The sequence below is a fragment of the Necator americanus genome, chromosome III (genome assembly GCF_031761385.1).
Source record: "Necator americanus strain Aroian chromosome III, whole genome shotgun sequence".
In the NCBI taxonomy this organism is placed as follows: Eukaryota; Metazoa; Nematoda; class Chromadorea; order Rhabditida; family Ancylostomatidae; genus Necator; species Necator americanus.
Window position 1 is genome coordinate 25,251,934 of NC_087373.1, and position 14,701 is coordinate 25,266,634.

Sequence of the window (14,701 nt, forward strand, 5' to 3'; positions counted from 1 at the left end):
TTACTGCAGCGATCAGAGGCCAATCCCCGACAAGAGTGGGGAATTTGCATTTAGTATACGAGAGTTAAAAGAGTACATTTCTGTTACTGAGCAAGAAAATGGCATCTATAGGCGCAATTAGGGTAAAATTAGTGCAAAGTAGGCTCCACGAATTTCGAATATCGACGCTCAAAGGAATTTCATGCAATAAAGCTGGCTGCAATCTGTAGAGAGAGATTTCTTCTATATTTCTATAAAGTTTGGTGCCTCCAGTTTTCCAAGTCTTTTTGAAACTTAGTAGAGAAAAATCCCAAATTTTGCCTCAAATTTTCGAGTTTTTCTCAACTAGCTTTTCAGAGAACCAGAACACCTACATAGACGAAAATTCGCAAAGAAGGGTTTTCTTTGTTGTTCTATCAAAATATGGCATCGAATTTTTCAACGGCACTACCGTAATCTCGCAAAGGAAAAAAGTGCGAAACCTCAGATTTTCGGCAACGCGTCAAAATCTGTATGATAAAATCTTCAAACAAACAATAACCCAACTCGTAGTTTACGGAGACAAATTCTGTTTCAATTTTGTTAGAGAGGAAGATTTCTGCTATCACAATTTTACTTTTCTCCAGTTAGTTTTCGTTCTCTTAAAAGATAGTTGAGAAAAAGTTGAGAAAAATACTAAATTTCTCGACTTTTTCCCAACTAGCTTTCAAAAAAGCCAGAGAACCGCTGAAAAAGATATTCAAAGCATTTTATAGCGCAATCCCTCTTTTACAGAAAGCGGCCACCTCTGTCTTCCTAATTCTCTTCTGTAGTCCGTTGTATATATTTATTTCAAGCTACTAAAATCCGAGCAGTCCAGCAGTAATTTCCAATCAGGGGCTAGTTCTAATCGCTAAAATGACCTCTAAATAACATCTATCTGCGGTGAACAATGCTTTAAACACAATTTCAAGAAAATTGCTGGTGAAATATTCTTCTCAGAATTTTTTTTTTGGTTTCGCAAAAATCAAGATTCCGGTGGGTATCGAACTGTTCATTGTCTGTAATCACTGTTAATGGGCAAAATTGTGTATAGGAAGTAGAAAATAGTGCAAAAAATGCTTTAAGAATGCTGCCTCGGTATTAGTTGTTTTTCCATTTTGAAAAAATGGAAAAATCCCGGCGAATCGAACTCTCAACCGTTCTTTCTCACTGTCGATGAGTAAAATTGTGATGAAATAGTAGGAAATGGTGTGAAAATAGTTTTACAATGTTTTATCTGTTGTCCTCACTCGCAGTACTTTATATTAATATCTATTATAGTAGTCTTTAATAATATTTACCATATTATATTATTTTTGATTTATTATTAAGCTTCCAATCTGATTCTTTATTTCTGTTGATTTCAACTAATTTTTCTTTGCTATGAGCGGCTATACTAGAAAGAACGAGATGAGAGGGTCGTTTTCTGGAGGGTCTTCTATGGTGGGATCGTTTTCAGGAATGTTTTTTCCCAAATACACACTTGACCCTGGGCCATACAAGCCCTGACATCGTAGTGTTAATCACCTCTTCATTTTACGGCTTGGTGATCACTCGTTCTTACAGAATTAAACATGATGACTTTTGGAAATAAAATGACGGCAACTTTATCCTTAACGCTGAGGTTTTATTCTTATGCTTCTTCCCTGCCATTCTTTTTTTTGCCTTAGTGCAAAGTAATTCACCACTGGCATGCCTCTATCATGTGTAGGGAGCACTTCGGACTCTTTTTCTTTTTGTTCTTTATGGTTAGGTATTTTCCGTAAAACAGTGTCTGATTGGACCTACATAGTCCTCTGAATTCAAGAGGAGCTGCTGAAGTACAAAAAGTCCTTTCGATATGATGACTACGAAATACGAAAATCGCAAAATGAACAGTTACCATGGAAATGGGATAAGAATTAAATCATTATAAAATAAGACCTGAGAGGCATTTTAAGAGCAGAGTTAACGACAAAGCTAATGTACAAGGACTTTATTACTAAGGAATTTATTAAGGCGCTATTATAGACTCGCATGTATGTATGTTTGAATGCTTATGTGTCACAGAAATATTTTCTGCTCCAGGAAAGAAAAGATTTTACCATGGACCTGGTTCTGTATCAGAATCTTTGCGAGTTTTGATCTAAGAGTTCATATTTCGCAAACTAGTTAATAAGATAGAGTGAGAAATATCCGACTCCACGCACTACTGCGGCGACGCCAGAAATTGGAATAAGCGGGGTTACTGTGCACCGGTAGATTACTGTGCACCTAAAAAATTCCAAGCAGTTTTGTTATAAAATAAATGAGATATTAGGAACCATTTTATATCCATAACAACTGTATTTGACGCAGCACCCTTATCTTTATCAAAGTGTTGATGTCATTTCACGTATGCAGTCTCTGTTAATTGCTGAGTTGAAAGAAGAAGATTTTAATAATATATTAATATTTCGAAATATGTTTTCAAATTGTCCTCTAAATTTAGAATATTCAACCAATTATAGCAAAATGACCACAACAAAACAACACATCAATGCCTTCGTTTCTGTTGTTAAAAAAAAGTGCGAAATAAGCTTCTTTTGAAGTAAGCACGTTTAATCCTCTGGCAGAAAGTTACGGGAAGTGCTCCTGCTTTAAATTTGTATTCATATATATTATATGTACTTCTTCTTCTTAGCGTTTGTTCCGCGTTGTTGCAGGGTCCGCCTTTCTGCTTCTTGTCTTCCATTTGGTTCTATCCATTGCATCAGCCGTACATAAACGTGCATCTATCATATCCAGCTTCACACGTTCTAACCAGCGAATCTTTGGCCTCCCACGAGGCCTCACTCCTGAAACGTCGAGCTTCAGTGCGGTTTTGGCCACGGAATCTTCCTCTCGCCGCAACACGTGACCGAACCATCTCAGAGAAAACAGTCTTCATTTCTTTGCTCACGTTATAAGGAGACGGTCTGATCACTTTGTCTAAGTCGTCCTGAGAATGCTCCCGAATTCGAACTTTAAAAGCCTTCTTGGTCGTAGAAGAAAGTTTTGCACGCAAGTGTCAAAAGTTCTGAGGAAATTTGATGGTAAAAGACAGCTCAATCGAGATGTATCTTCCCACAGATTATGGAACAGGACAACTGAAGAGATTCTATGCGAGCTCTAGATCGATATCGAACAGGATGGATGTGTTCAAAGACGACACACCCCGGCGAAGATGAGCGGAGCGCGTTCAGCCTTAACATTCGTCTGTTGAAGTTAAAGAGTGCCAAACATTATTTTGCCCATACTAAGCAGTCTCCGCAACCATACTTTTAAAACATATCCCCGTCGGCCCACATAAACCCAGGAAACCACCTTGCAAAATGTTTTGCGAAGTCGGTTTAGAATATTAGCAGTGATTTACTCTTGGGTAGAATACCGATTTCCGAAGAAGTCGGAAATGTCCATTTCTTTTTTGACTTGGAAGAGAGACGACTCAGGAGGTGGGGTGAAGCTAGCGATGGTCTAAAGTTGATGGGAACTGGTCGTTCCATCGTACCGCTTCAAGCGCATTCGCCTACTGCGCCATGCTTGAGGTCATTTTGACCCGAGTATACTTCTTCTGTTTATCGTAGCTGGACGCAGACCCCTACACGCTGCTATGAGGCCGTAAACCGTTGAAGTCAAAATGAACGAGCGCAAATACATATAGTTGTGTCAAAACGGCATCACGCAGATGAACGAGCGGTCGCGCCGAAACAATGCAGTTTCTCACCGCTCGCAGACGGTCGATGGCTTCAAGTGGCAAAATTTGGCAGCAAACCAGCCAGCGGTCTCCTTGTCAACTTGCCTAATCTTGCCACTTGACGCCATCGATCGATATTGGCCGCAGTTTTTTGTTTGTTTTGATCCGACTAACAAACGCCGTAACTAGCACGAGTCTTGAAGAGTCTCAAATGCCAAGAAAGAAGCTTAAAGGCATCACCCCACTGGGATGGGTTCCAGCTGGGTCATGCCTATACTGCGTCGTAGATTATAGGGCGTTCTGGCGCACTATTTTCTACAGGGAGTTCGAGTGGAGCGCGCCAGCCTTGCGCGGCGCCGCATCTTCCGGGCCGTTTTTTACGGCAGTTAGGAAGAAATGGACGGAATCACTCTCCTCTCGATAATCTACTATCTCTTATAAGAATACTCCACCTGCAATCTGCACCACCTCAGATTCGTGAGGTGATGCCTTTAAGTTATTGCTTTTGTTCGTGTATTTATGTTCATGCTGATGTTTTTTTGTTTGTTTGTAAGGAATGAAGGATAGGCGAAGAAACAAAAAAAAAACATTAACATTGGACTAATTACAATACCATTTTGAACCAAATTTCAAAAGCAAAACATGATCAAAAGCAGTACAATAACTTAAGAACAATACAGATACAATATAAATCTTTATTGCAAAAGCAAATACAACAAACACAACAAAAATACGGAAAAAGAAAGAACGAAAGACGAAAAAGTCAGAAAAAAAAGCAGGAAAGTGAAAACAAACAAAAAATTGCGACCAATATCGATCCGAACCACACTAATTGGCAAAACTTGTCAAACTGTCAATCAGACGTCCTTCGAGCGGTCAAAAACCTCGTTGCTTCATCGCGACCGCTAGTGCAACTACACCATGCTCCACGTTATCTTGACCCGACCATAATTGTGCAAAAATTACTGCAAAAATATCACTACAACGCTGAGACTTTGTTTACATAGTTTTTTTTTACATTTTTCTCTCTTGTTAAGCGTTAATTTACAGTTCTTAAACGACTTTTTCTAGATACCCTTGCAAAGTGACCCACTGACATGCGTGACTCCCTGCGGCGTCGACTTCTGAGGTTCATAGTTGAGCATTTTTATAGAAGTAGAAAAGTCCAGAAAAAATGTTTTTAGATATACTTGTATACATCATTCGAAAAATTTTTATCCCTTATTGAAATAGGTAATGAATAATGTGATGTTGCTCATGGCTCGGCGTCGCCACATTTCTCAGGCGTACACCATTGGGAAAGATTGCATCGGGAAAATTGACCGCTCTTCTCTTTCCATTTCACTTTCGTGGTGCTGTTCATCGTAGAACTCTGCCAGCATAGACTATATCGAGCATGTTTCGAGAACAGCAATAATAAGTTACTGTTGTTCCTTCGCCACCTTCATGCTATTTATTTGATATCTATGTGATTTGTAAAACACATTAGTGAATTTCAACTTAATGTATGATTACGCCTTCAGATGCAGAACTTGCGGTAAATTTCCTCGAATCCATGTTCAGCTCCCATGTGGTAGGTGAAGTATTCACCTCTTCCGTGCGAAAACACATCAACATCATAGCTGATGAATCATTTTACATGTCTGGGACACCCTACGTCACACTACGAACCGTGCATGCGGCCAAGATATCGATCGCTATTAGTAATCCCTTCATTCTGTGTTCTCCTGTGGATGTGTATCGAATGTGTTTTATGAGCTTAGTCACCTGTTACATTCAAGACGTGATACTAGTTGGAAAATAACCGTATACCGGCAAATATAAAGCAGATATGTGATGGAAATGTCCGGTCGGACTTGTCTGCCGTGCTCCAAACAGCATCACGACTGCTTTGCATGCGACGCCATGTGTCCTCTGTGCGAATCGAACTCTCTACAATCACGTTTCAGCTGTGTTCTTTCTCTTCTTCGTAGACTCCATTCGCAATTGGTGCTACGGAACTAATTATGTTAACGAGCGAATTAGTCGTGTGTGCAGTATTTATTTGTCATATTTATTTCCATTTATGAACTCGCAGTGGTTGTCGTGCATGGTTCACTTGTCATGTTTAATATTAGTATGCTTGCAGATTTAATTTCTGGTTGTTTCACCTAAGCTATGGAGGGATCATATTTCTAGAAGCAACAAAATATCGAGCAAATTGCAGTTGAAGTGGGTTCTTGTCCTTTTCACCGGTTCATTTTTATTCCCTTGTGGCCACCAGCTCAACCTTTTATTGTTCAAGTTGATTTTTTGTTGGTGTTGATTATCTGCTCCTTTAAGGTCTATGATGTGTAAGCTACTATTCGATGCTACATTCTGCCTCCAGTTGCTTGTGTTGCAATATACAACCATTATATAACCGATAGTTTTCTTCTTGATTTAGAAATCGTTTGGAGCATCAGAGATACATATGTTTAGACAATAAAAGAGCAAATCTTGCAATCTACTGCTCAGTCACTGTGATTTTTCGCTTTTTGCTTTGTTCTATCGGAACGGTTTGATCATCCTGCGTCGAATTTTCAACGTTTCATTTGTGCCAAAGAAAAGTCCCCGTTGGTGTTCGTATTTCACTGCCATAGAGCTTTTCTGTTCTGAATCCCCATTCAAACTATGACCATAGCTAACTCTTCTTGCTATTGGAAAATGACAAATCTTGGTATATACAAGCCATTTCAACTCTTGAGACGAAAGCTGTATATGCAACCAAAAAATCGAAATTTAGTTTTGAAGGAGAAGCCTCTTAGTTTGTTCACTTGTCTACTGGGTAAATGGATTCTTGGAACTAGTTTTTTCTTTATCCTTCTAAGTAAGTATGGTTTTGTCGTATTTTTAGACTTAAAATGATGGAAAATATATCAAATATTCGGCTTATGGCTTTTTTCTACTGTAATGGCAGGAGTGGTTTGCTGCTTAGCTCATTCCATTGAAAACAACATTTTCGAAGACGTGGATGAAGTGCGAAGGGGTAAATAGCTACCTTGGCGTAGTACGTAGTCTTAAAGGCATCACCCCACGAATCTGAGGTGGTGCAGATTTCGGGTGGAGTATTCTTATAAGGGATAGTAGATTATGGAGAGGAGGGTGATTCAGTCCATTCCTTCCCAATTGAAGTTAAAAAAAAAACGGCCCGGAAGATGCGGCGCCGCACCAAGCTGGCGCGCTCCAGTCGAACTCCTTGTAGAAAATAGTGCACCAGGACCCCCGAAGCCGTATCTTCCGGGCCGTTTTTACGGCAATTAGGAAGAAATGGACGGAATAACTCCCCTTCCCATAATCTACTATCCCGTTTTCGAATACTCCACCTGAAATCCGTACCACCTCACATTGAGTGGAGTGATGCCTTTAATCCAGACCTGAACATATTGGCAGCACTTGAGTTTTCAGGTAATGCACAGTCCCCTCCCCACAGAAAAATCAATTTGGTGTGTAAGCAGAAGTGCAGAAGTTAATGATTTTCAAGCCTGTAGTGTTCTTATGACAATTGACGACGTGACAAAACAAAACTGAACTTGTGCATAATTTGATTATTTCTGAAAAGCTTTTGTCTGAAAACTGCTCATAATTTCTAATTGATTTCTTTGGGCTGTACCCAAGATTGTTATGGATCTTCTTTATTAAACAACAGCTAACGTTTCGTCAGAGCCTGGAAAATCAGAGCCACTAGTGATTTATCCTCTCAAGCGCCTCATCAACCTACAGAAAGCATCCAAACGGTAGGTAAACTCGTAATATTGTGGCTCTCTAAAACCAACTTGTAAGGACTTGGTTTTAATCTAAAGTCATCGTTCCGAATTCCATCGATGTTTTTCTTCTTATGTTTCTATCTTGGCATTTAAAACTCTTCAGAACTTGTGCTAATTACGGCAACGTTTGTTCAAATTGTACCGACCTGAAGCCCGGTACAGTTCCGTAAGCGGGTGCTCTTGAAACCCCCTCAGTAGAGCGAGGAGTTAAGATGTGGATGAAGATAACCGCCAATTTCGCAGAAAATACATGGAACACAGTACATACTGCAGTATACACTGCTGACAACTCAAACAGTTGCGCACGTTTAAATTGTGCAAGCACAGCCTTCGCATGGTTACCCGCAGACAGCTCACATTTTTCCGCTCTGCATTGCTAGGAGAGTACTAGGAGATACTTTAAAATAACTGTCCTCTAGGTATTCTATGATGTTTCAAATACCTCCCAATTATTTAATGTGCTTGAGTTCCCAGATTTTGGCGTTGCTTACTTTTGCCTTCTTGGAACATATTTTCAAGAGAGCTATTTATAAGAACAACTGCGCTACTTCATCATTTTGTACATATAGAAGGAAAATCAAACTACCTTCAAATTCAAGATTCAGCATTGGGTTTTTGAGATAAACTAAGCTAATGCCCAGAAATCTTCGACAGCTATCAATATTCTTTTGAAGGACTATGATTCATCAAATCCAGTTGCTCTCATTTCCATCCTTCATCTCTGCCAAAAATTGACCACCACTTGTATTTTTCTGTTAAATGTTACCAGTTTAGAACATTCGGATTACCCCTGAAGTGTTCAACCATTAAACCACGCGATGGGGGTGGACTTCAAGTAGAAAAAGGAGTTGCGTATCGTGTTCACACGTTATGAACAAGTTTGTCGTCAATCGAAAGTGCAGGACTTGTTCTCTAGAATATTGTTTTGACCTTTATATACATAACTAATAGAAAATTGATTTTGCTTCGCAAAGCTTTGTTGTTTAGCTTAAATAGTGTTAGATATCACTAGGCTTATGTTTTACATATGAAACATTATTTTACCGCTCTAGTGCAAACCAAGCCTTTCATCCCTTCGGGGTCGATAAATTGGTACCAGACTTCTCCGGGAGGATAAAACACTGAGTTGATCATCGGTTGGCCCCCGCAAATCATTTTATAGGCCAACACGCGTTCCAAAACATCAACGATTACGAATTCCAGTACAACGCGTTGGCGCATCCCAAGTGGATTGATACGCCAGTGACTTTATCTTTCATCCTTTAAATTATTTTGCGTAAAAATGAAAAGTTTACAAGTAAGGTGATGTACAAGGTGGGTTACCAATGTCGTATTACATCCTATTAGTCTTGTATGTGAGTTAAAGAACAAAAATAGGAGGCATCATTTTGTGAATATGATAACTCCCACAAGGCATATTTTTTTTAGTACAAAGAAGAAAAGGTTTTTTCTGATGGGTAGAGAAAAGAACGCACTGAACACGTTTGCTGCTTGCTTTTCGAAAAGATGCAACTGAATAGTGGAAATGACTAATTCTCAAATTAGGTTTCTTTTTGAGAATCGAAACTGGGGAAAAAGTGTTTTTTTTTACGGTGGTTACTGGTTTCATCTTCACTCAGGGTCGTTATCCATATAGAAAGAGAAGGAGGTTCACGCCGGAAGTTTGTGTTTAGAATAACACAACACATTCAAATTAAGAAACGATTGCTCGATCTCCTGATCTGCAACCTATATGTGATAATATCATTATTCCTCTATATGTCATTTTAAGTCCGATTGCTGAGCTAAGAAAAAGGAATGAAAGATTTTCTCTTCATGGTTCTTTTATGGTTCTTATTGTTTTCGGTGACAGTTTTATCCTTTCTCCCTTCTGATCTATAATTCCTTCATATTTTCTTTTCTTAATCGTTTCATCTGCTGGTAAGGAGTATTGAAGTATGATTAGAATCAGAACATGAAAAGTGATATATACGGAAGACTCACAGTCCGCTTACTACTTTCATTTTCTAGCCTATATTTTTGTATTATTATTATTGTTTATTTTAGATGTAGAGGATTTTCCTCCATCTCATGCTTTGCAAATTTTCTTCTTCAAAGTATGAAGTTTTCTTCAGAATACTATGTCTGCTCGTCAACTACACACTGGCTTTCCGGGCACTAATACCCTGCATTCGGAACAATGTCGTGCCGAAATACAACGGTTCGAGAGCGTACATCCATGTATTTATCAGGTTGGATATCTTTGTCTTTCTTTGTTTTCTGTCTTTATCTTCGACTACCTCTCTTTTTTTACGGCTGTTGTCGAGGGGTTCTTCAAGAAATATGGTCTAGATCGAGATCCTCTATTTTATCAAATATGGAAGAAATGATGACAGCGGGGGTTTGTCATCTAGAAGCCTCCTCGTTGTGGATTAGGATCGATCGTAGGCGAGACAAGGGTAGCCATTATCTTCTGGGAGAAAAATTTAACCTTGGTCAATATGATAGCTACGGTCTGACCTCTCACTGCAAAAGCGTGTAAAGTTTTGTTCGAGCTCAATCGTTGCCCGACATCCGAAAACGGTGATGCTTCAGGCGTTATAGAAATCAGCAGAGCTTTTTTTCGCATCAAATAACCCCAAGACATAGTCTTTGCAGTAGCATGCAACAGTTTTCATATCGAAGTAGAAAGTGAATGTTGAATTCGTGTTTGCTTTTTCCTTGGATTCTTTTCTTGAATGCCTGATGAGTATTCATTTGATCCAATCCATTTGATTCAGATTAATGCACTTTTGTTAGGAATGAAGGAATAACATGTTCTAACATTTAATCGCAAAACACAATGTTTCAAAATCTACGACTAGTGTAGAGTCTGGGACTTCTGTTGAAGAGTTCTTTAATTTTATTTGCCACTTTTCGGTCTCTTACCTGCCACTGTGTTGTTCTCCTACATAGCTCTTAGATCATATCCAGCAACACCCTGACGTCTTATTTCTCAATTATTTCTGGTCTGAGATCTGTATTCACGACAAAATGTTCAATTGTGTAACTTGTATGGTCACGAATTATGAATTAATTTCCGTCAAAAAATACTTTGGTTGCCGTTTTTATTGTGTTTAGATTCACAGAGCAACAACACTGCAAAAATTTGGTCCTCTTTTAAAGTTTAGTTGCTAACAACTCACTTATAATAACAAAAAAGAAGACAATTCCTTGCGCACGAGGAAAATTTCATTATTTTGAATTGAATTAAGCGTGCAAAACCGAGCGTGATCCAAGTGTCTAGCTCAGACATTAATTTTGTATACTGAAATGTCAAGAAACGGTAGACCACGGGATAAAAACTCTTGAGTTCGAAGTTTTGCCTTATTGCGTTTGTGGTAGTTGCATGTTTTTTTTTAAATTTTTGTTCGATGTTGTGTAACTGTCACAGTTAATTCTGTCTTGTTCTGTTTCTTTTTTATTATTTTAATCAAGTCTTCTCCTTCTTAGTCTCGTCAATGCTTCTAGTCGTTTTTTAAGATTTACGACATGTTGGAATGCCTACCGCTACCGCCTGAATACGCGCATATGAGGGACGAGATTCGGGACCAGGTTGTTTGTATCGAAGGTAGGTTCTACTAATTCTAGTTTACTTTTGTTTCTGTCGCCGTTTCCGCATAACCTATGTGCAATTTCGATAACTCTTTTTTGCTGTGATCATTTTTACTAGTGATAGCTGTAAATGTCAAGTCTGAAAATACTGAGAAGAGTTTTTTGAGCCAAGCGAGATCACGATACGTTAAGCTTCTTTTCACTCTTTAGGATTGACAAACGTCTTGCAGTCCCATCGATATTGATGATTTAAAATAGATGCATTACTACATACACCATCTAAAACACATTTGGATCAGCTTTTTTAAAATTTATTCTTAGGAATTGATCTCGTGAAATCATGAATCTTGAAATTGAGAAAGGAAGAAGAATAATTAAATAAATAAGGAGAAATAAAGGAGAATATGTCAATAAAATAAGGAAAGTGTGTCACACAGAACTCTATCCTCTTGATGTGGTAGGATACTCAAATGAAGTTAATGATGTTTCTGCTATGTGGTTTCTAAACTTTTGCACTTGCTTAATATGCTAGCGCCCATTTTATATTGTTTGTTTAGCTTAAGTATTTCTTGATTTGTAGGTGCGCAGACAAGCACCATCAGCCATTCTAATTGTGACAGAGTTATCATTTCAATCTTTCTTTTGCAGCCAAGCAATTGTAGAAATATTCTTTCAAAGTAATTGCTATTGAATTGGTTTTATGAGCGAGAAAACGTGTTCTTCTGCAAGCTAGCAAGCTGCAAGCTTCTGCAAGCAAAGAATATTATGCTGCAACTCTCTATGAATGGTATATCATTGTTAGCTAGTTGGTTTTTTTCTTTCGTTTCACCTGATAACAAGCTCTGAGTAGATATCTGTGTAGTATGTTTCTTGCAAAAATTTTTGCAATCTGACAGGTGGTCACTCGTTTTTCTCATCCATGACGACCATCTGTATGCATGCTCACGCTTTTTTTTTTTTTTTTTTTGAAAGTCTCAACTGTACTGAATGATTTAACATTTTCGATGAAAAGAGAAGAGACAAAAAAGTGACTTGTGGAAGATTCCATTATTTTATCATAATTTCATGGTTAATTTCTTAGGAAAAGTTTCTATCACTGTAGGCACAGCTGATTTTTTTCAAAAAAAAATTTAGGTGGTGATTTTGAGATGTTTTGAACGCTATCTCTTCTTCTGTTCTGCTTTTTTTGAAATTCATCATGTTCGTAACTAGAGTTGAACATGATTATAATCTGACGAACTCTGAACCTGATCAGTTTTTCAATAATTCTTATATTTCTCAATCATTTAATTTGTACGGTTTAGAAACGAATGGCTGGTTGCTTATGTTTCCTTTTGTGGAAACTAAATGGCTCATGAATAGTGAGAATTTTAGGAAGGTTGAGCGTTTTATTTATGGGTTCATTACTGCTCTTTATTCAAGTTTATGCTAAGTTGCTTAAAGGCATCACTCCACGAATCTGAGGTGGTATGGATTTCAGGTGGAGTATTCGTATACAGGATAGTAGATTATGGAGAGGGGGCGGCCTTAAAAAACGGTCCGGAAGATACGGCTTCAGGCGTTCTGGCGCACTATTTTCTGCAAGGACTTCGACTGGAGCGCGCCAGCGTCTTGCGGCGCCCCATTTTCCGGGCCGTTTTTTTTTTTACTTCAATTGGAAAGAAATGGACGGAATCACCCTCCTCTTCATAATCTACTATCCCTTATAAGAATACTCCACTCGAAATCTGCACCACCTCGGATTCGTGGGGTGATGCCTTTAAATGGGGAAGGTATGTTTCTTCTGTAAGCTCATGTCGTCTTCTCTTCATGTGTGGTTTTCAGTTTCCGTCGTTTCTTAAGAGTCGATCTTCACGTCTGATGATATGATAGACTGGTGTAAGGTACGACTCTGAAGAGACGACAGACGCTGAAACGCATACGTGAACAGAAAAGAACGTAGTTCTTGCGCTACGGAGTTTGTAGAAGAAACACATCTCTTTAATATAAACAACGTAGCAATAAGATTGAAAAGGAGCAATAGCGTACCAAAAGGGATGCAGAACTGTTGAGAGGAACGACATTGAAGGAACGACAGAAAATGAAGCAAGGACAAAGCTTTACACGACCTTACAATTGCGAATAGTAAGCGATAAAAGCCTGCGCCGAGGCTGCTCTGCTCCAATGTGGCCTGCCGCGACGCGGCCGCGGAAACAAAATCTGCTGCCGTAGTTTGTTTTAGTGGCTTGTTCGTCATAGCGCTCTCCAATGAAGTGTTGTGGTGTGTCGTTCGCATAGATGCAATAGTCGGATCCGGTGCTCCGACTCCCTTCACTTTGGACGGTTGGCGGAAGGACCATTTTGCTTTTGGAGGGTTGGCGAAGAGGCATCTTGTACTTCTGGACGATTAACAAAGGTGTTCTCATCACTTGAGCTGTACCCCATGAGCTGGACCCCTTCACCTAAGCAGGGTGAGGCTTCTCCCTATCGCACCTATAGCTCAGTTCAAACGAAACGAATGTGCATACTTCATGGATCGGTTCTTTATATACATAACTAGTGATTTTCCTGAATAGTGTGGTCTCTGTGACAGGTTCTTTACAAACATCTGTCGTGGTTCTTCGTCCGTTTGTGATTACTGCTGTTTGAAGTGACCATGTGTCATGTACTCCTGTGTAATTATTCGTTCATTGCCGTAATCATTATCGGCGATATCATCCTAGTTAGATTAGAAATGCCTGCGTCACGAAACACCACCTGTTGACTCGTATTGACCGCGTTTCTTCTTATGTCTCGACCAGTGCCGGCAATGGCGACAGGCGGTATGAGCGTGCGACAGAAACAGTGTCGCAATAGAGAGACCGATCTTTTAATGTTCTCGAAATCGCTCTGCATTATTCGATCATTTGACTGTTATTCATAAAATTGCAATGGCCTGCCGAAATCTAGTTTGGATCATTTTGTTATTTGTACTGTAGTTATATAAGAAAACTTCTTTTTAGTGAATTACATTTTTCAGGCGCGTCTTTTATTTATCATTTCCTTCTCTATATCATAAATTCTAAGTTTGTTTTTCAATTGTGGACTCTAAGGATCTAGGAAGAAATTTCAGATTTTTTTAAAATGTTTTTTTCTCGTTTCATTGTGACCTACTCCGTATGATCCGAGGTCGCATGCCTGAAATACTTTTCCTTGAGCAGAAACCGTTAAAATATTTTGTTTTAACGTTCTAAGTATCCTTGCAGTCTACAGTTCTGGAGTCTCTGTCGAGTTGAATCGAAAGGAAAAAAGACATAATACCAGCGAATTGCTTTGGATGAAAACACTACTTCATTCATGTTGGAAGTTATGTTATGGTTTTTCTCCCGAGCGGTTTCTCCTGAGAAGAGCGTTCTAGAAGGGAGTTCCAGCGTATTTCTAGTGGATGAGAGGGGGGAGTTGAAGCAATCATCAAGTTATCTTGTAATGCTCGATTTAATATGCAGTACTCAAAATGAAACTGTCTGCGTAGATTATAAGTTTTCGTAATCTTCGAAGTGTTCTGCACAGTTGTCACACATAAGTTGACGCAGAAATTCCTTCCAATTTTTTAAAGTTCTGCTTAAAAGTACGTTGTTTGCTTAACTTACGAATTTTCGGCATAGTTGAAAATTGATATTGCTGTTTGCCT

The 14,701-nt window shown here is 38.9% G+C and overlaps 1 protein-coding gene across 2 annotated transcripts in view; it reads left to right on the top strand.

The window, feature by feature from the left end:
• Nucleotides 1–5,201: 5,201 nt before the first annotated feature.
• The window catches only part of RB195_010878 (uncharacterized protein), a gene marked incomplete at both ends in the record, with an annotated part of 47,350 nt that continues 37,850 nt past the window's right edge, over nt 5,202–14,701 (top strand). The window contains 4 exons of one of the 2 annotated variants that reach the window (XM_064192056.1): nt 5,202–5,267; nt 5,873–5,905; nt 9,594–9,710; nt 10,981–11,068. In XM_064192056.1, coding sequence (XP_064049638.1) covers nt 5,202–5,267; nt 5,873–5,905; nt 9,594–9,710; nt 10,981–11,068 — 304 coding nt within the window. Of the gene's footprint in view, nt 5,268–5,872; nt 5,906–9,593; nt 9,711–10,980; nt 11,069–14,701 lie in introns of those variants that run through there. The other variant, XM_064192055.1, reaches the window with a different exon arrangement.